General features: G+C 38.7%; 1 protein-coding gene across 1 annotated transcript in view; it reads left to right on the forward strand.

Moving 5' to 3' along the window:
* Positions 1 to 20,249, forward strand: part of zmym2 (zinc finger, MYM-type 2) — a 40,312-nt gene extending 20,063 nt beyond the window's left edge. Inside the window, exons 9-25 of the mRNA XM_023950573.2 lie at positions 1,009 to 1,124; positions 2,021 to 2,146; positions 2,464 to 2,614; positions 2,772 to 2,944; positions 3,022 to 3,187; positions 5,062 to 5,090; positions 6,787 to 6,928; positions 8,059 to 8,180; positions 8,298 to 8,448; positions 8,978 to 9,133; positions 12,429 to 12,553; positions 12,632 to 12,818; positions 12,916 to 13,058; positions 14,694 to 14,808; positions 16,202 to 16,444; positions 16,892 to 17,027; positions 18,110 to 20,249. Coding sequence (XP_023806341.1) covers positions 1,009 to 1,124; positions 2,021 to 2,146; positions 2,464 to 2,614; positions 2,772 to 2,944; positions 3,022 to 3,187; positions 5,062 to 5,090; positions 6,787 to 6,928; positions 8,059 to 8,180; positions 8,298 to 8,448; positions 8,978 to 9,133; positions 12,429 to 12,553; positions 12,632 to 12,818; positions 12,916 to 13,058; positions 14,694 to 14,808; positions 16,202 to 16,444; positions 16,892 to 17,027; positions 18,110 to 18,335 — 2,507 coding nt within the window. The 3' untranslated portion in view covers positions 18,336 to 20,249. The remainder of the gene's footprint in view (positions 1 to 1,008; positions 1,125 to 2,020; positions 2,147 to 2,463; positions 2,615 to 2,771; positions 2,945 to 3,021; positions 3,188 to 5,061; positions 5,091 to 6,786; positions 6,929 to 8,058; positions 8,181 to 8,297; positions 8,449 to 8,977; positions 9,134 to 12,428; positions 12,554 to 12,631; positions 12,819 to 12,915; positions 13,059 to 14,693; positions 14,809 to 16,201; positions 16,445 to 16,891; positions 17,028 to 18,109) is intronic.
* The last annotated feature ends 5,393 nt before the right edge of the window (positions 20,250 to 25,642 follow it).

Raw genomic sequence — 25,642 nt, forward strand, 5'->3', positions numbered from 1 at the left:
TTGCTTTCAATCTACAAACTACCTTAACTGATAAAGAAATGGGCAGAATATATGAAAACTCCTATTCCTCTTTTATGCATTATGTAAGGGATAATGGCCAACGAAGTGTGCATTATAATAAATTAACACCTTTTGCGGATGTGCGTTATTTTCACTTCGAAGGCCATTATCCCGCTTATACAGAATCCGAATCGAGTATTCACCCAGACGATGATATAAGTAGTGTTAGTACCTGGTGGATTATTTTGTCTATCCTTCATGATTTATTATCACAACCCAACCATGACCTTTTCCTGGTTAAGGTGATGCAAAATCATAATTTTCTTTAATTGATATTTTCCGTCAGTGGATGATATGAAGGCTTCTTAAGGGAGGGCATTATTGGTTTCAATGTCTAATTTAAGGACACAGTGGCTGCCATTTCTGGAATTTGAACCTCGTATTGGCAAACATCTGCTCTACCCATAGAGCTACAGCCATCCCCGATATGAACTTATTTGGGTGACACACCTATTTCAGCTATTTTCTCATCAGTCTGATGTTTTCATTAACAAGACGAATAGAAGTTTCTTTGTAATCAGACACATATATTGTACCTGACACTTGTCTTTAATCCAGCTCTGTTAAGCTTTCTAGACAGCCACCTTCATCACGTGCATCACCAGCACCAAACATCATGTTCCACTAGGACGAGGCTGAAGCCTCTAAGATTTACCCCCATTGTTGCATTTGTATGCTATATCAGTCCGTTTTTATAGCTTCACTATTCAAAGATGTTAAACTGTCAAATATCAAGTTAGATTTGAAGTTTCCAAGAGGACAGAGAAAAATCTCATTAGCATATATTGTTGGGGTAATTTTAGATCTATTTTAGTTACTTTTTATTTATTTGTTTCCAAAGTTATACCTCCTAAATTCTTGTATAAAATGTAAGGGGTTCTTATATTACCGGAAAATGTGAACTCAGTCTTCTGAACACAATAAGTTAAAACATGTCATTCTGTGCAGACACAGAACCCACATGTCACTTCTGCAAAAGAAATTCCTTGCCGCAGTACCAGGCCACTCTGGCAGAGGGCAGCATCCTGAACTTCTGCAGCTCTCAGTGTGTAAGCAAGTTTCAGGTAGGAACTCTCCAGTCTGTCAAAGCACAACACAAACTGTATGTGTTTTCACTCTCTGTTCTGCTGTAACAGTGTAATGTGAGTTATACGGCTCAAGCTATCTCAAGCCTTATAACTCACATTATAAGCGTTACTTCTTGAATTTTATGCTGCTTTTTTGTGTCTACCAGAGATAAATGTTATGATTTCCTTGAAAAGTTTGTTCATATTATCATTAATCAATTACAGAAGAAAAACTTAAACATTGACACTATTACATAGTTACATGCAGTCACTGATTAATTCAGAAAAGAGGCACATTCTGCAAGTCCAGGTGTCTACAACCTGTGGCTCTTTTACCTTCAAGTTAAAGAAAAATGAGATGATACGATTTTTAAAAATTAAGGATTACTTATTTAGCACTGACTTAATTTTTGTCAGTCAGGTTTATTAATTTATGGCTGAGGTCCTTCTTTAACCATCAACTAAACTGAGCTGTTTTAACCTTTGAATCAAATATTTGACCTTCTGTAAGTTTTGTTTATGATGAGAAAAAGTTCAAAGCATGTGTTATCTCAACACCACTAAAAAATGTTTAGTTGCTATCCAGAGGCCATTGCTGAAAATACTGAAATACAAATCACAGGGCACAAGGTGTCTTATGTTTTATAAAGAACTAATATGACCTTTGTCAAAAGTAAAAACAAAAGAAAATTCTATAATTACTGGTGACAAAAGTAAATGTGCCATAAAGTTATAGTAACATAAATACAATGTAGTGTAATGTTTTTTTAAAGGGTGAAGTAAGATTTTGTCCCTTCTACTGGGTTGTGGTCAGACAGAAAATGGCCTTTTTATTGGTGAAAGTTGCAGACCTCTGGTCTAGTCTCCTTTTATCATTACTTCTGTTTTTATAGAATGCTACTCTTCAAACAACTACCAATGGACAGGCGCCGCTTTGCACAACAAACAACACCATCCAGCTGAAATGTAACTACTGTCGAGGAGCGTTCAACCTAAAGCCAGAAATCCTGGAGTGGGAGGTGAGATCACATCTTCTTTTTATCCTTTCTTCTTCATCAACAACAGTTCTGTAGTTTGAGCTGATTGTTACAGAAGAAAAATCATTGTTTTTCTCCAAAATAATTGTAATTTCTTTGCTTTGTGATTTGTTTATTTGGATAAATGAAAGGATTAGATACAGACTTTTTCAAATAGTCCAAATTATTAGTGAAATAATTGTTAATAGTTAATAGATTATATGTCAGATGGGATCAAAATAAAATGCTTGCAGCCTTGTTGTATATATTTCTTATGTATAAACATGAGAAAAGTGACAAATGCATGTGTCTGGCTGCAGGATAAGGTCTACCAGTTTTGCAGTAAGACGTGTTGTGAGGACTACAAGAAGCTTCACTGCATTGTGACGTTTTGTGAGTACTGTCAGGAGGAGAAGACGCTCCATGAGGTGGTCAAGTTCTCTGGGGTCAAGAGACCATTCTGCAGTGAAGGTACTTATTTCCTTGGGTTCTCCTCTTCCGTTTTTTCAAAATATGTCATTGCCTGTATTTTTACCTAGGCCAAGTCACATTTCTGACCATAAGGCACAGTCGTCAAGTCTGCTGCCTGTTTCTTGATTTTTCGATCTTTGTTCATTTGTTTGCGTAGGCTGTAAGCTGCTATATAAACAGGATTTCATCAACCGGCTGGGTCTGAAGTGTGTCAGCTGTAACCACTGCAATCAGTTATGCAAAAGAGCCGTGACTCAGCAGCTTGGAGGCATGACTCGGGACTTCTGCAGTGAGGCTTGCTCCAAGAAGTTTCACGACTGGTACTACAAGGTCTGCTCCTTTTTGATAAATTCAGCAATGAGTCTATGTGCTGATTTAAGATGACGTTGTTTGGTTTTGACCTCCAGGCAGCACGATGCGATTGCTGTAAGGTACAGGGAAACCTGACCGAGTCTGTGATGTGGAGAGCGGAGATGAAGCATTTCTGTGATCAGGACTGCCTGTTGAAGTTCTACTGTCAGCAGAACGAGCCCATCATGGTCACACAGAAAGGGCCAGAAAACACCAGTACAGGTACCAAGATTGTGTGGTTTTTGTGTTGAAGTATCTTTTAGTTGACCTAAAACAGCTTATTGCGCTTGTGGTAGAGTGTCCGCCCTGTGACTGGAAGGTCGTGAGTTAAAATCCTGGCCGAGTCGTACCAAAGGCTCTAAAATGGACCTAATGCCTCCCTGCTTGGCACTCCACATTAAGGGGTTGGATTTGGGGGGGTTAGGTGTGGGGGGCTTGGGTGTGTCTGCAGCTCACCGCACCCCCAGGGGATGGGTCAAATGCGAAGAACAAATTAGTAGATAATGGGACTTAACATGTTTGAATTTTTGCTCTCTTTGGATCCAGTGTTTCCTCGCTATATCGCCGTTCACCTTTCACGGTCTCGCTGTTTTGTGGCTTTTTTTCTGTGCAATTTTCCATGTTTGTTATGTTTTCCTTTTTTTAAAGACCCACTCTGATGAAAATTGTTTTTGCTGTTTTTAACGTGTTGCTGTGGCAATTTTCTGATGATGGGGAACATGGATAAAGGAAATGAAGCTTAAAATTGCGTTTCTTTATTGAAATTGTTGTGAATCAGGAGCAGAGGAAGAAATGCAGTTGGAAAGAAATCGTATTTGTGACATCGAAAATACCCCAAGCAGGCCACAAGCTATCTGCTCCACTCCGCTTGCAGATGTCTAGATCCATGTCCGTCCTTGTTTTCCTCATCTTAGCTGGTATCTGGCTCAAAACTGTATGAAACTTACAGAACTGTAAGTTGAAAGTTGAAGTCCCATTAGTTGTCACACACCTAAGTTGGTGAAATTTGTTCCTGGCGTTTGACCCACCCCCTGGTAAACTGCAGATACAGCTGTGCTCGAGAACCATTTGTTGGCTCAGCCCCCCAATCCAGTGTCAAGCAGGGAGGCACTGGGTCCCATTTTTCGAGTCTTTGGTATGACTCGGCAGTTGATTTGAACTCACAACCTTTTGGCCATTGAGCTGGTCCAAAAGAACACTTTGAAAATAGATCAAAAGATGAACAGAGTGGGAATTCAAACAGTCCACTGTGTTCTGCTTCCCAATTGGTTGTTGATCTTGTCAATCAGTCTCCTCTGTGTCGTGTCTTTTGTACAGAATGTGTTCAACTTGCAAAATCTACATAAATCTCCGATTGCCAACAGACTTTAGTTTTCATTCTCTTTTTTTTTTATGGTTTGAACTTTGAGAGTTTCAACAAAAGAGAAATGCGTGAAAATGTTCATGTCTGTCTGAGAAAAGTATATAAAATGAAGAGTTTTACAATCTTAAAACATCTACAATCCTACTTTGCATATTTAATTTATTGCGGGTTGGGTTTTTTTTAGATAGCAACGCTCACGATAAATAGTGTAAATAAATAAATTTAGTGTAAATAAATAATATTGGTCTAAATGACAACAGCTGGAGCAAAGGCATTGTTGTAGAATCGGAGACAAAAACAATCTTGTTTGACTTTTTATGTTTGGCACTCATAACCTTTTTCTTTGCTTGTCTTTCCTTTTTTTTAGGTCTGAATTTAGGGGTTTATGCTAACGAACGAGTGCTTAAATTTTAAAAAGATGAATCAATCATGCCATGAATTGAAAATATAATTATTTTAACTACAATAAAAATAGAATAACTGTAATTTAGCAGCTGAAAATTTGAGCTTAGATTATCAAAAAAGAAAAAGCTGTAATATTTAGTAATCTGCCGTTTCTTTGAGGATATTAACTTTAAATGGCAAAATATTTTAGATGAGAAAAATATGTTTATGTTCCTCACGTTTTTTATTCACCAAAACCAACAAAAAAGACCTTCCTTATTGAGACAAAGTTTAAGTTTTTTGCAGACAGTTTGATGCAGAGCTCTTTTCATGTTTTTCTCTCTCACAGGATTAGAAGCACAAGGAGCCAAACTTGGAGTAAGTATTTGATGTGCAAAAAACACGTTTACTTTAGATATAGTCATCAAATGTGTTTAGAAAGGTTTTCTATTGACTTCTGTCCTCCAAATGTTGTTCACGTGACAGGATTGTCTCAAAGAGATGATTTGGCCACATGTTTAAGAGACCGACCACATAGAACAACTTTTAATATTTTTTGTGTCTTTCTTTATGAATCTACCTCTGACAGGGTCGTAAAGAAAGAGAAGGTCGATATTATCAAAGCACAAAATGAGCACTTCAAATATTTCTGCTGGAATTTTTGTTGAAGTTAACTTTATTCACACAAAACATCAATAAAAGTTTGCCAAATGGCCTGAATTTTAGCTTTTGGCTAAAAAGATGGCAGAGTTTTAAAAGATTTGACGGCATGTGTCAGCGTTACTTTAACCTGATTTATACTTTAACCTGGATCTTGACTCACGCTTGGAAGCTGAGTGTCAACATGAAGATAGCATTTTGGGGAAGATCCTTATTTTATATTATGTCTCTTCAAATAAATCCAATATTTATATTTTTAAGACATAATTAGGGCTGGCACTAATGATTATTTCAGCAGTCCATTAGTCAACAATTTTAAGGTCCCAGGTAAGCTTTATGCTAGCACAAAAAAAGAAAATAAATTGGCTTGCAAGCTATAGGGTTCCTGATCCCTGCACTAAATCATTCTCTAAACTTCCCGTAGAAATAGTAAGCAAAAAGATTTTTATGATCATGGGTTTCACTCTATTGCAATTAGTAACCAGTAAATATTCTCCAATAATGTTTCCTCCATTCGTTTCCAAAAGTGACTAAGGTGGAAGCCAGGGTGCAGCACCCCAATCATGTCTTTAAATCCATCCTCTTCAAACATTGACAGAGGTCTCATTCCTTTTAGAAACACGTTAAGGATGCTCTGTGGAAGTGTTGCAGCCGTCTCTGGTGTGCACTGGCTCCTCCCCAGTGTACAGTCAATGGCGCAGACCAGCAGTTTTAGCTTATGCGTCGCTACACAAGTTTTTAAGTCCAGTTTTGAGTTCTACATACAAATCAGGCGTTCGTTGATCACACGGTGTTAGTTCAACCAGCGGAACTTTCTCATGCTGAATCGCAGCGACGCAGCACTGTGACCAATCGGGGACTCAGATTTGGTAGTGTGGGGAAGAGTCTGCTTCAAAACGTGGAAGTACCAACTGTTGTAAACATGGTCACGAAGGGGACAGGTTTGTGTCCGGTCGGATTAATATGACTCCAATACAGACATTAATAGGAACAGAGCTGTAAAACATCTGGAGCAAGATTAGCGGGATTTGCACCGCTTTGACTTTTGTATTGTAGGTGGCGGACGAGCGCTAATAAACTGTAAATACCCTGTTACTATCTGCATGTCAAGCACTGGTCAGGTGCTAGACATGCAGATAGACATGCAGATGTGCACCATAGTGTGAATGCAGCATGAACCGCACAGCCCTAGATCTAATATATAACTACGACTGTAACACCTTGCAGTCACTTCCAACTCTCAAAACTGCTGAATAATGCTGTACACAATTAAAAACTGCATTTGAAGTGTGCTCATTGGATAACAGGATGATAACATTATGAACATTAGATAACAGGAAATCATAGCAGAAATTGTTCATGGTCAGGTGTAATCTGAATACTACTGCATTACAAATTGTGCATCTCATTTCAGCATGTAAACCAGAGTACTGCAGCCTACTCGGGTGGGGGTCTTATGAGAGATGTGAAGAACAAGGCAGTTCTCTGCAAGCCGCTTACCCTGACCAAAGCCACCTACTGCAAGCCTCACATGCAGAGCAAGCTGCTGCAGACGGGTAAAGAGAAACACCTACATGTTTATTGATGATTGGATTGGATTTAATTTATGTCAAGCATTAATTGTTGTCAATAAAATAAAAGAAATCACACAGATTTATCAAACTCATTACAGAAATGATGAAATGCATAGATTAAAACACAAAAACAAAGACACACTTAAATCACATTTGATTAATTAAATATAGTAATCATTAACTACAGTCAAGTACGGTGGAATGTTTTTATTAAACAATAAATATCTGGGTATATTTCTAGTTTTAGATTTCATTTGTCAAATCTATTTGATTGAGGCTATTGTGCTGATTGTGTTACTAACTCTTCAAGTTCAGGTCTTCTGTGTGTGAACCTGTAGAGGGCAGTCTTTGGTTTCTATTGGGAACTGGGAAATGGGCTTTAGCTCCGTTTGATAAGCAGTTTGCCGTCTAATTTGTGTGTTTGCCTCTGAGAGGGGCAGACATTTGAGCTTGAATGTTAGGTTTCTAGACCAGCAAAAGGTACCATCATCCACCACAACTTTTACGCAAACACTTTCAATTAAACTGTAATCTTTAGCTTCCTGTTATTTACAGCCCACACTATACAGAAATAAAGTTATAGCAGTTGTATTTGTACAGCACCTTTAGGACATCAAAGGAATAAATCGGCACAACAAACAAGACTGACAATTTTTTGAACATTACCTGTTCCCATAATCCCCTGCGGTTGTTTTTGTATCGGTAAAAAGCAAAACAAGATTCTGTTGTGGACAATGGTTATGAGTATCAGCCAATGTTTGGTTCACAAATGGGCATACTTACAAAAATTTCAAATGATGTATTTTATCATTCAGTCATCCAGTACCAGCTCAGTGGACTATGGGAGCATCATAAGTGAATATGTGATCAAATATGTTTGTTTGGAGTCTTAATCTAAGTCTTAAAATGGGGCCAAATGCCTTATTTTTGAAGAGTTAAAAACGCTGAACAGGCAGAGGCTTTGACTTCCTCCTTCTTTACCCTGATGTTTGTTTTTCATTTTTTTTAACCTTGTTTTACAAAGAGCAACTTTCTGCTGCTCTGAGTCATAGTCTACAAATGCAAACAGTAAAATGTATTCATTGCTGGGATTTGTCTTTTTGTGTCTACAGATGTAGATGATGGTGTTAAGAGGGAGTACATTCCTGTTCCTATACCTGTGCCTGTCTTCATTCCTGTACCCATGAATATGTATGCCCAGGTCACCCCAGCTCCCGTCTCTCTGCCTGTACCGGTAAGACCGGAGGGTTGTTGCTCACAAGCTAATAACATACCAGTGATACAAACAGTGTTAGAAAATATTCAAACTTTACCCAATACTAAACACAACTTCTCATCCTTTCACTTCTAGCTTCCTGTGCCTGTGTTTCTGCCCACCACCTTGCAAGGGGCAGAACAGATCGTTCAGACCATCAAAGACATGAAAAAAGAGGATTCCTCTGATCCTGCAGAGGCCAGTCTGTTCTCTTCAGCAGAGAAGATCACAGATGATCAGAAACCAGGTGCATGCATGAGGGGGCTGGTTGTCTAGACTGAACTTTGAGAGATTTTTTAAGCCTGATATACAGTACAACAAGGCAAAAAAGTGTTCAAGAATTCTGTCCCTCACAGACCTGTGTAAAGAATCCATTCACTCTTAAACAGTCAGACTGCAACCTCCCCACCATGATCAAAAGGACAGCAGGGACAATATTGTAGGTCATCCTGCTTAAGCCAGCTCATGTCCAAGTCCATCTACAGTTCGTCAGAGACCATCTGTATGATTCTGAGGAGGATTAGGAAAAGGATATGTGGTCGGATGAGACTAAAATGGAAATCTTTGATGTAAACGCCACTCACCTTGTTCGGAGGAGAAACAATGCTGTATCCCAAGAACACCAAACCCAGTTTGAAACATGGGGTGGGAACATCGTGGTTTGGGTCTGACTGATCCGTATTAAGGAAAAAAAGAACAACTTGCAGATTCAGAAACTGATGTATTTTTTTGCCCCACCGACAGAGCCTTGATTTGACAGCCATTATGTTTTACAGATGTGAAACCAGTGAAGATAAAAAAGGAACGGCAAAGACACAAATCCTCCAGCAGCAGCAGGAGCAGCGGCAGCAGCAGTAGCTCTGACATAGGGGAAGAGCAGGAGGATGACAAATATGAGCCTGACTTGGACTTGGAAGCAGACTTCCTTCAAGGTAAACACCTACTTCATTTCAACTTCCACTCCAATGAAAATTGTGTTTTTGGTGTTTTTAAAATGTACTTGTGGCATTTTTCTCACGATGGAGGACATACATCTAAGAATTTATAACTAAAACTGTGTTTGAATATGTCTTAAATCAAATCGTGATGGATTAGGTGCAGATAAAACGTCCACGGCGACAGTCTTGACTACAACTCAAAGGGAAATATCTGATGAACTCCTGTCATTCTGCAAAAAATGTCTTAAAAAACAACACAGGCTTTTTTATTTTGGCTAAAAACTGCATAATTATGATTAAAAGACCACTGAGAATGATTTTACAATGCATTAAAATATAGTTGTGGTAAAACTGTAAAGGTCATTGACTGTAAACTAATAGGAATAGAGCCCTGTCAATAGAATAAAAACTGGAACTAGAATTGGCAGATGTTTTGTAATACAGGACAGTCCAGGCTGGAGGAGATTCTTAATATAGTACAGTCCATGAAGACGTTGATCTAAATCATGTACCAAGTTACAGAGTCTCAATTTGAGAGAGCAATTTGTTTTGATTTTTGAATGTCATATCCAGGGCTCTTATGTGAAAAATAAGACCAATATTTTATGAGATCCCTCTCCAGGGTTCATTTACAGTTTTGGTTCTGTTTTCTTATAGGGTTTAGTTTAGTTGCGTTTTGTATGAATGTGTATATATCTGTGGATCAGAACAGCTTGCTGGATTAAAGTTCCCCCAGAATCTTCTGGATTAGCTAATATAAGGTTTTGGCATTCTTTCCAGGTAAGTGAGGTCAAAAACTCCTTGAAGAACCACGTGTTCACAGTTAGAGAAGCCTTATCAGACAGTTTTAGAACTAAAACTAATCGGGAATATTTATTGGTTGAATAACTTGACAAAAACTGGCTTGCAAACTGTAAAGAAACTATTTTTGCCAACTGTGTTTCAGTTACCGTAATTTCCGGACAATAGAGCGCACCTGATTATAAGTCGCACCCATTACATTTTTAAAGGATAAACCATTTTGTACATACATATGCCGCACCTGTCTATCAGCCGGCTGTGCCCACATTGAAACATGTGTTGTAAAATGAAGATGTAAATGTGCTGAAACTGCATGCTTGTGTAAGAAAGAGGAGGGAGCGCGTGCAGCACAAGAGGGAGCGAGAGCACGCAGCGGAAGTGTGTTTGGGGGTGCGCGTTTATGTTTGCTATACAGAGTGAAGGAGAACTGTAATAAAAGAAGGTTTCCCCCGGAAGAACGGTGAATGACTCTTTATTAACTTGTCTGGAGGCTCTGAGGGTCAGAACGGGGAAGTGAACCCCGCGTTTTCCGACCATGGTCAGAAAGAAAAAAAGTAATCGCAAGAAAGGTTCAACACATGACATATTTACAAAGAAATACGGTACACAGAAAGAGTTTTACAAAGTTTGAATAATATACCTTAGCTTTTCTTTCCAAACAGTGCTTGTGAAACGGCAGTAACACGGCAGCAATATGGTAGTAAGAGCACAGGGCTGGTTAAAAAAACATTCCGGTAAAAGTCACTTAAAGCAGCAGTGACTTATAGACCCACCTCTGCGCGGCACATGCCTCTGCGCATTGGCACAGCGCGTGCCGTTTTCTTCCACAACAGTGACACACCGTAACACAGCGCTAACAGGGTTGGTTTTAAAAACAAGAACGTAAAAGTCACTGAGAGCTTTCTTCATCTTCCTCCTGTGCACTGAAACCATGGAAGTCTTCCTCCTCAGTGTCGGATTGGAAAAGCGTCAGATATTCTTCGTTACTCTCTCAGTGTCTCCTTCGTTGTCGTTGTCGGTGTCACTCTCATCTTGAGGCAAATTCACTCCTGAGTTTGCGCTGTCCTCTCCGTCACACAGCAGACCAGCTTTTCCAAACCCGTTGGTGATGGTGGATTTTTTCACACAGCTTTTAACGATTGCTTTTAACTTGAAAGCTGCATCATATGCATTTCTTCTTGCATTTTCCATGATGAGGGTCTGTTCGTACTATTCATTCACAAAGTGGGAATTTACATTGAACTTGCGTCTTCCTCAACACATTTACCGTATTCCCCCTGTCTCACTCTTACTCTTTCTGCTCGAGCGCCCCTAGCGGTCGTTAGTAAAAATGCATGGGGCTACAAAATAAAGAAAAAAATTCATAAATTAGCCGCATCATTGAATAAGCCACAGGGTTGAAAGCGTGTGGCAAAAGTAGCGTCTCATAATCCGGAAATTACGGTAGCTCAGAAGTGTGGTCCATGTTGTTTACTCGTTTAGAAAATATTCACTGGAGGGTTGATGTTGAACCCGATGGAAACGGAATACAACGGATTCTGTTGCACAAAGCTGTAAGGTGAAAGCAGTAGTAAAGTCAAAGCCCGATCCCCCAATAACACACTTTGATTTCACATGGAAATCTGCATTTTATTTTCAAAGTAAAGATTAGCGTTCAATCTTTTTTTTTTTTTTAACCCAGCCATAGCGTCACAAAACACTGTCCATATCTGTTTAAGGGGAAGAGACTTATTTGATCTGTTGAAAGTAAAGGATATAAGACATTTAATTACCTTTAATTCACCACAGATCTTCAGGAAGAATGTCCTTTATACAGACAAGACATAAGTTGGAGCTTTTTGTCAACATCAGCTCACGCAAATGAACCAAACCAGGAAAAGAAGACTTTTCTCATGAGACTACTCCTGATTATTATTTTTTTCCTTTTTGCATTTGCAACAGTTGATATTGTACTCTGCATAGTTTCAAGACCAACAAAGGCTCTCCATAGTGTAAGTAAGGAAGGTTCCAGGTGCAGGTCATCGGTCTGCCAACAGGAAAACACAAACGGCTAAAAACATCCAAGAATGGCTAAGACCAAATCTTTAACTAGTCTTGAATGTTCTTCAAGGAACCCTGATCTGAATCTTTCTTTAAAAGAAAATTAAACATCAAATCTGGAGAAGAAACCCAACTTCAAATTAAGGCAGTTTCATCAATCAACCAAAATCTATAAAGACAGCTGCAGAAATATTATAAAAGTTGTGCAACAAAAATCTACATTTAAAGGTATGATCTCTTTCTGAGGCTCATTCCATTTGTTTTTTTTTTTTAAAGATTCTTGTACTGTAAAGGCCGTGTCAGAGGGTTTTCTTTTATTGACACACTGAGGTGCCACAATTCTGTTCTCAAATGTAAAAAATAAACATAAACTTTAAGAGGAAATTTTATTCTTTGGATTACTCCCCTACAAGTTAGAAAACAAGTTTACAGACGTTCTCTGTCTCAGCCTCAGATCCTGCCCCGGTTCTTGAAGGAATGGATGAGGAAATGAGCTTCTCTTTACCCCCCATCCTGTCAGATGAGAAAGATGAGCTTGAAGAATCCACTCCACGACCACAACCAAGGAGACTCGTGAGTACAGAAACTTGAAGCGGTCGGACAGATTCCGGACGTCATTTCAGTTCAGCAACATTAATAATTGTCTTACAGGGAAGTAAAAGGCGGGCATTGGAGGAAAACTCAACGTCATCCACCTCTTCTAGTCCAAATAACAAGCCCTCTAAAGGACATTCGTTGCCTCTTAAAGCTCGCTATGGCGTCAATGCTTGGAAACGCTGGGCGTTATCTTTTAGTGACAAATCTGAAGACACCAAAGCAGCTGAAAACACCAAACCCGGTAAGGTACCTGTTATGCGCATGCAGGGATCATTGTTGTTCGAAGACATAAATCATGTGTGCTGACAGTCATCTTTGGTTGTTCTCATATCTCTCAGTACGACCTAAAAGTAATCTTCTGACTCTGAGTCCAGAGGAGTTGAATGCAGCTCTGTCCAAATTTGTCAAGGAAGTCTGCAGGCCCAACGGGGAACGCTACTCTCCAGACAGTATGCTCTACCTCTGCTTGGGGATCCAGCAGGTTAGTTTTTGGTCTTTTTCAGGGGTCCGCCACTGGTTTAACCTCTTTAACACCAGAGCTTTAGCTCCAGTGTTTCTAACGCTAAGGTAACTCTTCAACCATTTATGCAATTAATGAAGTCAGAAAATCAGCCTCACGCTGATATGCAACACTTTACGTTAGTAATGTATGTAAACGGTCGAAGAGTTACGGTAGGTTATAGAGCGTGTGTTATTTAGATGACGTCAGTAACGGCTCTAGTGTTCAAGGGTTCAAGGATCTGATTCTGATTTTCTTAATTTGAATACAAATTAGTGGTTCATTTTAAATAAGGAAGCTTTTTCTTAACTCTGTAAAGCACCCTATTTCTGCTTTAGCATGTGTGATATATGTGCTTTTCAGTAATTCTCCTTTTAAAAACACTGAAAACACAGTTTAGCCCAACCTTAATGAATTATTTATACATTAGATTGACAGTGAACATTACCCAGCCTTTGTATCACACTAAATCAGAGCTAAGATGGGCATGAAACAAAACAGTTTAAAGATTTTTTTTTTTTTTGCTTTCAGCAAATGGTACAAGCATCTTATGAAAGATTATTTAAAAAAAAAACATATTGCAAATCTCAGTTTTTACTGCCAATACATATTTCACAAAGTGGCTGAAGTGTAAACACAAAAGCTGCATTTATTTATTTTACATCCCAAAAGCCTGATTAACATGATCTCTTTAGTGTGTACTTCACATTGGCCTCTCACAATCTTTAACTTTTGGGCAGCAGAATGCAGGATTGTATTTTACCGCCTTTTAACATAATCAAACCATTTTCACAAAATTAAGAATTTATTAATTTATTTATAATATATTAAATGGAATTTATGGTAATGCCATAAACATAACTGCCAGTTTTCATTTATTAAATTGGCGTAGTAAATTTAGGATAACAAAACAAACCATCCAAATACTATTTTGTACTTTTAATATTTCTGTAATTACCTTAAAATTGTTTGATCTTTTATTTTCATCTTTTGTATGCACAGATGATCATTTAAAGCTGTTTTTTTATCCCAATATTTAATTAAAATTAAATATGTTGTTTGTATTATGATTAAAGAAGAACGTTGGATTAAAATGTTTCAATAAAATGGAGAAGTTTAATTATTTTAAATCCACGTGTTTGTTCTTATTTAAAGACTGTGTTAGTCTTTTGAAGGTGGGAACTATAAAGTCTCAGTTAATGTTTTCGTGGGTCAGGTTTTGCTGCTGCACAGTTCTCTCTCTTGTGAGAGCGCGGGCGCAGCATGGCTGGAGAGAGAACGGGTTTGTTCAAAGTTTTTCGTATTTTACCATTTACTATTACAGATTTATTTCAAAAAGTTTATATTTGGATGTTTTATGGGACGTTTGTAAATGAATTAACTTTAACTTTAGTGTGTTTTTTGGGTGGGGGTGGGGAGCGCTAACTTTTTATGGCGGCTCTTTGCTTATGTGTGAAGAAGAGCCGATTATGTGTCCACTGATTATAAACTATTTGCTGTTCACATCCTGATGAGCGATGATGATCGTTCTAGTATGAGGACACACATTGTTTAGCTATTGAATGGGAAGTTTTTTTTCCCGACCTGCTAAAATGCGTTTTCTTGTCTTGCTTAAAGCACCTTTACGCCAAAGGACGCAAACTCGACCTCTTCAGTGATCCATGCTTCCAGCAGTTCGGAGAGGAGCTGAACAAAGTCCTAAAAGACTGGCAGCCCAGTGTGCTTCCTGATGGTGAGTGCACGTGGTCTGGATCGACAGACCACGTGAAAAGAGAAAAAAGTATGTCCTTCATTTACATTTCCTCAAATATCACTTCACACAGTGAGTCTTGTGTATTTTTACTCTATCGTTTTCTAAATACTAGTACCTAAACATGGCGTTTTTGACATAAAATAATAAAAACAAGTTGCAAACTTTTAATACCAAGTGACTGGTGCACAACTCCAGGCCTTGACTACTATGTTCATGTTCTATACGTCACACACTATCACCTCACTCAGACTTGGGTATTTTCACTGTATAGTTTTTGAAATACTAGTACTTCATTAAGCACATTTTACGTTGACTAGTAATCTACTGGATTTGTACACTAAATTGATTTAATTTAACCTCAAATTTCTTTAATAAATGCTTTATTTAATAATCAATAAATAAAAGGCCTCGCAGTAAAAGTACAAAAGTCTTTGTGAGTAGATAGCAAATAGTTTACCTTGGAATTCTGCACCAAAGTTGCCTTATAAAACCTGAAAGTTGAGAGGTGTAACTGTCCTTACTGTGAAATGACAATTGATAAAAAGAGCAAATATGCAAACAAGTACAAATATTTTTGACAGGGAATATTTGTTTTTTTTGCATGTCTGTAGTAGTAGTATTCATAACAGATCAGATATTTTTATGTGCTAACAGAAAGGGCTGTGGCGTAAACCGTGTAAAACAAACGCCAAACATTTTTAAAGCGCGGCTTGCTTGATCACGACTGAGCGAACAGCGTCTCACTTAACTGCAGGACAAGCTCTCTGCTCTGCTCCATTCTGATGCATCCACTGGCAGGCGAATAGATCCATGTGTGGCTTGTTTTCCTCGTCTGAGCTGGAATCCGGATCAAAACTGTACGACTAGATATCACCAATGTTGATCGCCATTTCTGATGCACCAGTAATGTTAGGTTTAGCAGCTCTGCAGAATATGTCATTGAAAAAGTTTTGGGGATTTTGTTTAAAAACAGCATAATCATCACTAAAAGACCCCTGGGTACACTTTTACCATAGATCACAAGATGATTGGGGTGAAACTTAAACCTTTAATGAAATGGGTCACTTGTTTTTTGTTTTTGTTTTTGCTTCTCGTTCTTTTAGGTGGAGTTACCTCTGTTAACAAACCAGTAGTGTCCAGTGATTATAACCTTTTCTGCTGTTCACATCCTGACTCGTTGTGATTGTACTTTTGAAGTTATATGAGGACACTGCAGGAAACAGTTATTTCTTCTATGAAAAAATATTCATGAATGCTGTAAAAATTGAATTGGTTCAACAAAATTTGATGTAAGGAACCATCCTTGTCTTCACTTAGCTGTTTTGACTATTTTTTTTACCTGGGTTGAATGAAGTGTTTTGTCCCTCCAAAGGCTCACTATGGGGTCGAGTGGAGGAGCAAAGTCTGTGGAGCAGCCAGCACCTGGGGGAGCAGAGTCCCGCCACGCTGCTGCGCTCCCTGGTTTACCTGAACACCAAATACTTTGGCCTGCGCACCGTGGAACAGCATCTCCGCCTCTCCTTCGCCAACGTCTACGGCCCTGACACGGTCCATCCTGTCACCAAGGAGAGCACGGTCTGCATCCGCGTGCCCTCCATCAGTCAGGATCACCATGGTAACCCATCAATATCCTCCTAACTATAACAACTCAGCGAGTATGCTAACAGGCAGTTATTAGAGATTAAGATTGTGCCAATTTCTGCAGGTTTGTCTAAAATCTTTAGAGATATTCTGCTACACTGATGACAAGCGAAGCCTACTATTCAATAGAGCTGTGAAATTAAAAGCCTGGAGCAAGATTCACCAGATTTGCACCGATTTACATCAAGCCTCTACCAACTGTTGGTAGTAAACAGTACAAAAGGAAAAAGCTCCTTCCTGATTTTGAAGTTGTTCCTGAACACGCATGCACGATGTGAACGTAGCACTTCTTTCATGAGTCAGCCTTGTACTGTCGAAAAATGTTATATATTTAAGTGAATGTTATATATTAAGTTTTTAGCAAAGCGCTACATTTTTAATTTTGTAAACTTAAATATCTCTCTTATGTTATCTGCTGTAGTGCAAACAGAGTCTAGGAAGAGGAAGCGCAGCCTAAAGGATGGCGAGCAGGAGGACGAGGACACGGGCAGCTCCTCAATACGGTGTCCTGTAAAGAAACACGAGTGTCGTCTCTATGAGATCTACAGATCCAAATGGTAAAAGCACTTCTATGAGCTTTCATTTTTACTCTTTACAGTGTTATCTTTCCTCCTGACTACAAGCAATGCAAATTTGTCCCTAAACCAGGACCACTGCATTCTACTGAATTAACTGTTTGTGGTATCTACAGAGGACATTTGGGGGTTTTCAAATGTGAAGGGTTGGGCTCTGGGGAGCCTAAAAAATGTTCTCTGGTAATCAGGCAGATACAGACTTTGTTTTTTCTTTTATTTCAGAACGCAGGTGACATACAGCAAGGAGCAATAAACTGTACATCAATTGTTCAGAGAAAACGCCTGGGGGGATACTAACACGAAATAAACTTATATTAAATTATAAAGCCGAGCAAAATGACTTGTTTTAATTGTTCTTTTGTTTGTACTGGGGGATGGAAGATACAGTCTTCTTAACCTTTATTAGTGATGATTTGCATTAAACTTTATTCCAGAAGTGTGCTTTAGACCACAAAGGGTTACTTTAAAAAATGTTTCCTAAAAGAGTTTTGAAAATTCTTGCCTGTGAGGCTAGAAAGCTGTTCATTTAGTCAGGAATGTATGTTTAGTATTAGCATTAGCCTTCCTATGGGAAATCCTAATAGATGTTAGCATCATGCTAGCAGACTTGGGTTTTACTGCTGTTATGCTTTAGGTCACCGTAAAAGGAAAAGCATAAAAGATAATATCTACTTTTATAGACTGATTTATTAAGCTTGGATCAAATTAGTTCGATGCATCGATTTAATCAACCCAGTCGTAACGTTAATTTTCCCTTTAAAATAAAAATCACTAAATAGGTTTGAAACAGGGAAAACCTTAAACTATATATATATATATATATATATATATATATTTTTTTTTACCCGTTTTCTGCAGTTACGTTAAGCAAACACAACAGAATTCTATGGAAGACTAAACTTGTTTTACACATTTGTTTTTGTTGTACTCCTTTTGGTTACACGTAGTTACTTCACATGTTAGAAATATACATTTTTTATTTTTGGTGAATTCCTCATGACCCACTTTAAATAGAAACGGCACAAGTTGTAACATTTTTGTGAACTTTCGTCTCGTCCCTCCAGTCCACCGTCATTGTGGGAGCATCATGGCGTCTTCTACATGCAGCCGGATCCAGCCTGCAGCCCAGAGACTCAGTTATGGTTCAGCTCTGCGCCCCTGGAAAGACGGATCCTGGAGAGCCTCCTCACTCGAGTGCTTCTGGTCAGGGACATTTACACAGACAAGGAACACTTGGAGGTGGAGGAGGAGGAAGAGGGAGATCAGGGGGAGGAGGATGGAGGGAAGTAGCAGAACCAGAGGAAAATGTGCGTTTCATCAAACATGTTTCTGTTGCCCGTCATTGTCTCTTAAAAGATGTCTTATGTTGATGAGAGGATGTTCACAACATGGTGGATGATGGTTGTGGTGGTGATGATTTGCCTCTGGAAGGAGGTCAGAAAAGGGATCGGCACAAATCCACGATATTGAGTGACGTGAGGAGATGTGAAGTCAAGCTGTAATGTTTGCTGACGGAGATGGGAGGTTTAGGACTCGCTTTAGGAATTCACGACAACCTCTCAGAGAAACATGTTTTCTGTATTTGTACGAGCAGCTTTATGTTGAAAGTTCACGATAGGATGTTTTCGGATTGAATCGGAGATGCAGCATTCAGATTAAGGTGAAGGAAAAATTACATTTCCTAAAAATCATCCCTCATTCAGTCTTTCAGCTTTTAAATGAGGTAGAATTATGACTGACGGGTTTTGAAAATGAACTTACTCATTTACAAGATGCATTTTTTATACACAAACCTTTTCATTCCAATGACGGAGTGTTTTAGGTTTAAGGTTCCTGCAGTTTCCATGTCACTGAATTAGCGTTATTGGTAAAAAAAAAACAACCAACATCTGCAATACTTAATCAGCAAAACCAAAGGTGCTTTACAGACGGTTCAGCTCCGATATTCTAATGGGAGACAAAGTAATGGGTCTGGAATGTAAAGCCTTCACCTCCAGGTTTTACAGAGACTCACAGCTCAAACTTTGCTTTGGAAATGGGGTAATAATAGTCTTCACCAGTGTTGTTAAACTGCAGAATTTATCTCCAGTTCCCAGCCCCATCAACACGTGTCAGCCTTTAATATGCGTCACGTTTCTAGAGGGACATCAAACCACATGAACTACCCACTGAGCGGCGCTGCTGTCATGTCCCGCCTCCTGTTCTTCCTCTGTCAGGGCTGCTCTCAGGCTAAAACGTTGCTCCACAGAAGACTCCAGTCAAGACTGTTTCCTGCTGGAGGAGGTTGCCTATCCACATGCTGCGTTTCTTTGTAGGACATAACGGGAGGCCTCGTTCCTGCGATGTAGCATTACCAGCGTACCAAGCCCAGATTGGGTTCTTTCCATGTGTAAATATATTCGAAAAGGGGAGGAGTCAACAAAGGAGCTGTGTAGTTTTGAATAAATAAAACCTTAGTTTGCAAAGTGACCTGTTGCAGAGCTTTTTCTTAACATTATTTATTTGCTTTTAGTTTGTTTTAAATGGTTGTATTTTTGTAAGCAGTTTTCTTCCCCCTTTATACGAGCGATGATGATGGTGATGATCCAGTTAAATATGAAGGATTACTCCAATTTGTGGAACTAGTTTAAAGACTTTCACATTTGGCTGTTTATGTAGTTTCACTCATTCCGTTGAGTTAGATTTTTTTTTCATGATCTTTAGAAATATTTTTGTCAAGCTATCCTTGCATTTATTTTATTTTAGTTTAACTATGCGTTATATAAAATGTTGTCGTGCCATCAACTTCTTTATTTTCCCTCCTTTTGAATGATGTGACTGGTGCACCTGGTTATTTACGAGCTCCTTGCTGAACAGACTCCTCCTCCTCCCTCCCGAGTTGGACCTTCATCTGAAGCTGTGACCTCCACCTTCTCCCCCTTTGAACCGCGCTTCTCCCTAAAACCTGCCGTGGACATAGGAGGACACTACAGATGAGGGGTTCTGATCAACGTGTGGCTAGACTGACCCTGGTCAGAGGATGCTGGTTTACCAGACCAGCGCCCCCTGCTGGACTGAGGCGGCTTCAGCAGACGCTGCGGCTGGCTTTAACGCCTAATGTGAATGTGCCTACCTGTAAATACTGAAAGTGAGTGATTGTGACTTGAATCTGAACTGTGGGCTCTTCTGCTGATGTGGTTGTTTAATAAATGACTTTGTTTTCTAGTCAGACTCGTTTTTAATGCAGATGTATGCAAGAGATTTGGCAAAGTGCACTGGTGTTTACATTTGATCTCTGAAAGAAAATGAGTTTCAGAAATTCACAGGTTAATGGAGTTCTGAAAAGGCTGTTAAAACCTTTTTCTTTTAAAGCAGGTTCAGTCAGCATTTCATCTTGTTTAAAATAATTTTGTAACTACTTGACAGCCAGATCAAGTTCTGAGTTAACTGCTACATTTTCTTTTTGACCTCCAAATCAGACTTCATGGCGGTTGCAGACAAAGTAGAAAAAATATTTTTTTTTTTTTGTGGAAACATTGCTTGCTAGAGGTATTTTTTAACATTAAGTCTATACTATAAAGCTTTGTTTATATTTTTAAAATATTGACTTTATTTTTAGCATTATTTAAAACATTTATTCACAAAAATAGTGTGCAGAATGTTTTAAAAAATCTGCAGAAATGTTGCAAAATGTGATGAGCCGTCTTCATATTCTTTTTTATACTTGAGAATGTTAAGATTTCCTTTTACATCCTAATTTTTTTTAGGTTTGTTAATTTAGTGTTATATTGAGTTGATTCATGTTTCAATTTATTTTTTACGTTGAGGAAAAATTCTAGGGAACTGGTTCTTGTAGAGTTGAATTGTGTAAACCATAATGTAGATCCACATTTTTTTTTTAATGATTTTGAGTATTTTAAATGTTGTTAGTAACGTCCCTGTAGAGCTGAGAGTTTGAAAGTCACCATAACAAGGCCATAAGTTCTATTACAGTGTTAAAAATATGGAACTTATGAAATACCCACAGTGGTCCCGACTAATAAATCCAACCCATTCTATCCGTCTTCCAAACCTGCCTAATCACTTTTGGAGTCGCATGAATGCTGGAGCCTATCCCAACCACTGTCTGACGAAGGCGGGGTACCCCTTGATTGATTTACTAGTCCACCATAGTACCACACAACTTAAACACACTAAAATTCTCAACTGAGGGACAATTTGCAGTCCTAAATACAAACAAAATGATGAACAAAAATTGAAACAATGTATTTAGTAATTTAGTAAAGTTTAATAAATTTGTACCATCTTACATTGAAGCCATGCAGGGCTAGCCAACCCTGGACCTCAAGAGCCACAATTACCCTGCCTGTTTTCCAGTTCTCCCTGACCAGCTTGCAGCTGAATGGCATGTGATTCCACATCCTGATGTTCTAAACACCTGGTGTAGGCAGTCCACATTAAGCAGCCCAAGTAGAATTGGAAAACAGAAGAAAACTGTTCTTGGATTCTTCAGGGTTAAAGATGCGTCAAAGCGGAAGTTGATGTTTGGTTCAGGCTGCTCTTCGCCTGGAGGTTTTGTCTGATCCACTAGATTTACTTTTTCACAACAGCAAAAATGTGAATCCAGATGACTTCTGTTCCCATGTTTCAATAGAAATTAGTTTAAAAGTGGCCTTTTTTAAAGAGTAACCAAGCAAAAATATTTAAGTCTTTAAAAGTCCGCTCCAATGTTTCAAACATCATAGTCAGTAATTATTAAACAGAGGGAAATCTCTCTGTAATTGTACTGAACAGTAAAGCTCTGCAGCATCAGAGCTTTGACCTTCTTCACTATCATGTCCCATTTTTACAAGGTGCCAGGAGGACACGACACTTATGTAAGGAGTGTTGTATGGAAGATGGCAGACAGCAAAGCAAGGGTAAGAATGGCCTGTCAACACCCAGGGGTCAGCGCGGCAGCCGGGAGGCGGGGCTCCGGGTGGCGGGCCCTAATCACTTGATGAGTTTGAAGAGGCTTAACATTCCCAGTGCTGTTTTCCGAGCCGCTTGATAGGTGGGATGTCTGAACATGTGGGAGCTCCATTTTTCTTTCTTTCTTTACGTCAAACTTGTAAACACTTTCTGTCACCTTCTGAAGAGTTTGGAAAAATGTTCTGTCTCATAAAATAAAAGAAATACATGTAAACAAAGAAAACATTTGTTCATTGTTTCCAAAAATACCAAAGGGAGTATAAAAAGCTTCCTTAATTAAACACTCAGGAATCTAGCTTTAGCATTAAGAAGTAATTTTCCTAAAGTGATGAAGGAGAAGTTTTTTTCTACTCTTTTGTCATAAAACTTTTATCAGTTTATTAAAGTTTGCAGATGTTTTTTAAAGCATAACTTTTTAAAAGCCTTTTTAATGATCTCTGTAATAGAAAAGATTTCAATTGAACTTTTTATTTTTCAGATCAGACAATCAAAAGTGTGCAGTTATTGAGCCCATATCACCATACCTCCACCATTTAGTTTAGGAGTTGATGTTGTAGTTTTTATTTAATGTTTCTTTCACTTTTGTCAGTATGCATTATCATTCCTATTTGTGTTAAAGATGTTTTTTGTGCAGCTTTGTGGTTTGCTCACCTAAATTTTTTTAATGAGAAACAGTGTCAAGTTTTTAGGATATAGACTTCTGCTTTCTAACTGAATATTAACTGAGACCTGCAAGGTAAGTCATGAAGGTGTGAAGTATTTGCTGGAGTAAAATAGATGTTTCTCTATTTTCTGGATTGATATGAAAATATTTTTGATATGTGGAGGAACTTTAAATAGTGTAAAAATTGCATTTTTGCAGATTAAGACATGATAAAACTACCATCAAGATCAAGAAATCCAGTGGATTTATGACTGTGGTTTATATAAGGAGTAGTAAAGAAAGTAAAGAAATTCTTTGCAAATGATGAACTTCTACATAATTTCTGCAATAAAAACTGATAAATTACATCATTTTATTGCATGTGTAAATTATAAAGTTTTTCATATATTTGCGGGGTTTTTGTTGTTGTTTTTTGTTGCCTCCAAACTCTTGCTAAGATATAAAAAGAGTCTTGATGCGATATAGCTTTTGAATAAAGCTTCAGTGTTTTCCTTTTTGTCAGGGAAGTTTCCCTCATTTACAAAGACTAAGGACTGTCGTGTGGAAATCAAGAGGAATTCAGGATTACGTTTTTGTAGCAGAATAATGTTGTTTTTGTTTATTTCTAGCGTTAGAGTTTTGGATTTGTTGATCAGAGGCCCTCTTGTCTTTCTCCCAGCGGGAGGCGCTACATCCTCGCCATTTACTCATTGCAGGAAATGTTGGGCTTTCTCGATCTCCTGCTTCATTGGCCTCACTCAGGCACGTAAACACAACATCCATCTTCATCATCCTCCTGCTGCCTCCGTTTCAAGTTCTGCACTCTCTGACGTCAAACATTCTTCTCAAAACATCCCCCCCCCCATGCAAGCAGAAATTTTAAAAATACGTTTCCCACTTTAAGACAAAAAAAACCCTAAAACAATCCTTTCTTTTTATTTGCTCAGAGCTGGGGTGCACATATGGATGCGCGGAGGTAGAAAAACACAGTGACAAAACCCAATTTTTTGAAGAGGCCAGCTTTTTTCTTTCTCTGCTCTCTGCCAGAGTTGGCCAGACTCCAGTAACTTGTCCCATTGACCTAAAGCTAAAATGTCCCTGCGCTCCCACACCGCCGGGCTTGCGAGAGAGCGTGGCGGGTGTAAAAACATTTTTTCCCCCTGGTGGTTTTTTTTTTGTTTGAGCTCAATCCCCAGTTCTTTCAGGGGGCATAAAGAAAGCGCTGCGCTCAGCAGGGTCAAGTGGGCGAGGCCTGGGGGTAGACTATAGGTAGCGATTAGGGCCTCTGATGTGCAATGAATCCTCTTCCAATCACATGATATGAACTAATGTCTCCATCTAATGATAATAGAACAGCAGCTGGGAGGGAAGGGCCCCTGTGCAGCTGCAGGGAGGACGAAAGGGCAACAACAAACCACATTTCTCAGGTTGAGAAGTGAGCTGCAGCTTTTCATTTACTGCTCTTACAGGAAGCATGAATATTAACAGTTTCCCAGACTGAGGATGACATAGAGACAGAGGGGAAACCTTGGCTTGTGCTGATGGGTTCAGGGTGGGGGAGTTAGGATTAGGTTAAATTTAAGAATGCCTGACCCTATTTGGTAAACTATAGTGGAGGAGCGAGTGCAGGATTCCTGTCATCGCTGTCACCTAACTCATCTTTTTCTTTTTTTTAACTTCTCACTGCCACCATGGAGTCTGCACCCACATCTCTGCACACAGGAAGCCAGCCATAGCAGACCTGAACCCCCTTCTTTCAAACCTGATCCAGTCTCGATCCTGAAACACACCCAAGCATTGATTTTTGAGATTTGAAAGCTTCTTCAGACATTCTTAGCCTCTTTTTATTTTACTGCCCAAAGGGAGGCGAGTGGTCACAGAGTGACTGCGTGAAGAGCCAGATTCACATCCTCTCTGCATGAGCGATACCAGCACAGCACTCTCAGCTGAAGACAGGAGAATCACACTTCCCCTCTTCCGTGTTCTCTGCCCTCTTTTTAAAGGAACACGTGTTTTTCACATGTTCATCACATCAGCTGCATTTTGGCCTCCACGTAAAAAACAATTGTCTTTTTCTGCAGTTATTCTAACTTGTGTTTATGTTTTAGGTGCTCACAGACAGTAAAAGGCCTGACTTTCTTTAGTACTTCCCTAAAGTAGGGAAATATTTACTACAGACAGCTTTGCACATCAACATTTTTTTTAATAAAAATTGTCAGTGTTAGTGGAGAGAATGAATAAAAAACTTCACTCAGATTTGAGATTTTTATGTCCTAGCAGGTTAGATGAAATTTTTTTGCTTTTAAAGTAAATCTAAATGAAGCTGCTGTCTTTCTTTCATTTTTTACAAGGTTTTCTGGCTTTTCATGCAGAAAAGTAAAATCAGAAAACGGATCACACTGCCAGTGGCAGGAAATTTGGATTAGTCCTGAAAACATTTTAAAACATTGAAAAACCGACCAGAAAACAGTTTTAACATCTAAACTCCCTGGCTTGCAAGTCTCTGTTGATTTAAGGAGGGTCTAAGGGCAGGGATGCCCAGTTTAGTTTAGGCTGTTTAGTTAGTTAAGTTTAGTATTCTCCTATTGAATTCTATGTATTCGCTATCCTTTTGATTTTATGTTTACTTTATAATTACCGGTACGAAGCCCATTGAGACGACTGTTGTTGTGATTTTTTAATTGAATTGAATTGAATTAAACTGCCAGTGGGGTTACTCAAGTGCAGAGATCTGCAACCTGGAGCTCTTGGAGCCATGAGGCTCCTTTACCACTTCCATGTCAGTCTTTGGTTAAAGAAAAACAAAGAAGTTTTTAATTTTGAAATGTACCTGTAAAACTAAAAAGCAGGTGAGTGGTAAAGTAAAAAAAAAGGAGCTTTTATTTTATTTAAGTAATTCACAAACAGTTGAAGGACAGTATGTATCACAAGTCAAACTAAAATATTTTGACTGATTTTTGAGTGCCTTGTACCACAGAAAATCAATTTCAGGTCAGTAAGCACA

Source organism: Oryzias latipes, chromosome 21 (assembly GCF_053564925.1).
Source record: "Oryzias latipes strain Hd-rR chromosome 21, Olatipes_Hd-rR_3.1".
NCBI classification, from domain to species: Eukaryota; Metazoa; Chordata; class Actinopteri; order Beloniformes; family Adrianichthyidae; genus Oryzias; species Oryzias latipes.